The following is a 2129-nucleotide window of genomic DNA, read 5'->3' as shown; positions in this document are numbered from 1 at the left end:
GAGGCGTCGATGAAGGCGTGGCGAATGATCTGCGAGATTGAAGGTAAAGAAGACGTTGCAGAGCTTGAAGATGCTATCAACGATGTCCTCAAGTCTACGGCACTGTTTTACGAAGACCTTTGTGATCTGGTTGGCGTCGAGGTGCCTGCCGTGCCTAAGGAGGGAGATACTGCTTAAATGCAGCATTTGATAGCTCATTGAATTGTTACGGTGTCAATTTAGAATCGTCCAGGTTTGCTACATTTGGTTGCACAGAAGTTATAATTTCACCACAGTGCAGTGTTGTGTTCGTCAATGAGCTGAAGAGCTCCGAGCACTTGTGTGATTCGACCCACTCGACCTTGAAATGGCTGCCTCTGATGGTTTCATCCCTAAGGAGATCATCGCGATACCCCCGAATGATATTAAATCTGTCAAGGTGCGTAACTGTGCCTCCCACTGTTCTCGAGTGAAAGTGAGTCTCAGAAGCGCATTCTTGTGACGGGGGGAGGTGGGTTCATCGGATCTCATATGGTCGACTTCTTGATGCAACTTGGCCACGAAGTGATATGCATGGACAACTTCTTTTCTGGAGACAAGGTGAACAACATCCCGAAAACACATCACAACTATCGCGAGGGCGTTGTTCTGAATCGACGGCGCAGGCTAACATCGCTCGATGGTTATCCAACCCAAGGTTCGAGCTCATCAGGCACGACGTCACCCAAGAGGTAAGTCGACTGTCTCTCCGTTGCTGAGAGGAACGGCTGGTATGACAGATACTCTTAGAGGTCGACCAGATCTACCATCTGGCGTGCCCGGCTTCTCCTGTTCATTATCAACACAATGCCATCAAGACGCTGAAGACCAACGTGAGTGCTCATTCGATCTCCTATCGATGCGGGGATATTGCTGATTAGACGGCGGAGCGATGCTGTTGACTCCTGTTATCGACTTGTCAGGTTATCGGCACGCTGAATATGTGTGGCATCGCCAAGAGGACAGGGGCACGTCTGCTTTTGGCAAGCACCAGCGAGGTGATGGTCTAGAGATGGAGAGTTGCCGCTCAACGGCTGGGAGGTATTGCAGGTGTATGGCGATCCCGAGGAGCACCCTCAGAAGGAGACTTACTTTGGCAACGTGAATTGCATCGGGACAAGGAGCTGTTACGATGAAGGTGACGACCCAAGCTCGATCAGTGGGGCTTATACCTCTGCTATTGGCGAACAACCTATCCCAAATTACTCACCATGCTAGAATGATTGAGAGAGACTTTTAGTAGGCAAGAGAGCAGCAGAGGCACTGTGTATGGACTACCATCGACAGCATGGTGTTGATGTCCGCATCGCACGGATCTTCAACACCTACGGCCCGAGAATGATGTTCCACGTAGGGCGTGTCATGCAGTAGTCGTGACAGTGTTTGTCACCTAGGACGGTCGAGTTGTGTCTAATTTTCTCGTACAAGCACTCCGTGGTGACAAGATAACTGTTTATGGTGACGGCACTCAAACAAGGAGCTTCTGTTTCGTGTCCGATCTCGTCCTGGGGTTATACCGACTAATGGAATGTAGGGACCTCGACCGTTTTGTTACTCCCACTTCGAGAGTCAGGCGAGACAACGATTGGGCCTGTGAATCTGGGTAATCAGAGTGAGTTCACCGTGGGTGAGCTGGCTAACATGGTCAGAGAACTAGCGGCTACTACCGCGGATAAACATGAGTTGGAGATAGAGTATCGAACCCTACCTCAAGATGACCCAAGAAGGTGAGCCTTAGTGTAAAGTCTCGGATGTTTGTTCATTTCTCAGGCGACAACCGGATATCACGCGAGCTCAAAAGCACTTGAACGGATGGGAGGCTAGGATAACTTTAAAGGAGGGACTGAAGGCCACATACAGGGATTTCAAGACACGAGCTGAAGCTGATGAATCGGTGACGTTCGGAGTGTGGGACTGAGCAGCCGACTGTGACTGTGTAGGCGCTGTATTGTCTCCATCAGAAGGAAGCTCAAGCGCTCAGTCAATGACATGTGCTGCTGCTGCTGCTGCCATGAGTGTCTGTCATTGAACCCTTAATGGGAATTCGAGTCAGTTTGTATTAGTTAATTTATCGAGGTGTGATCAAATCGCACCAATTCACGTCGCAGTAT

The 2129-nt window shown here is 49.9% G+C and overlaps 1 protein-coding gene across 1 annotated transcript; it reads left to right on the top strand.

Moving 5' to 3' along the window:
- Positions 1-346: 346 nt before the first annotated feature.
- Pmar_PMAR026145 (UDP-glucuronic acid decarboxylase, putative) lies at positions 347-1936 on the top strand (the record flags this gene model as incomplete). Its single annotated transcript, XM_002788828.1, has 10 exons — positions 347-418; positions 466-579; positions 645-710; positions 759-851; positions 942-1016; positions 1069-1156; positions 1262-1368; positions 1413-1548; positions 1592-1745; positions 1789-1936. 10 exons carry the CDS (start codon positions 347-349, stop codon positions 1934-1936), a joined length of 1053 nt encoding a protein of 350 aa, XP_002788874.1.
- Between the last annotated feature and the right edge of the window lie 193 nt (positions 1937-2129).

The sequence above is a fragment of the Perkinsus marinus genome (genome assembly GCF_000006405.1).
Source record: "Perkinsus marinus ATCC 50983 genomic scaffold scf_1104296927632, whole genome shotgun sequence".
Taxonomy (NCBI): Eukaryota; Perkinsozoa; order Perkinsida; family Perkinsidae; genus Perkinsus; species Perkinsus marinus.
Note: the sequence above shows the minus strand (reverse complement) of the source record. Positions and strands in the feature narration are given on the sequence as shown.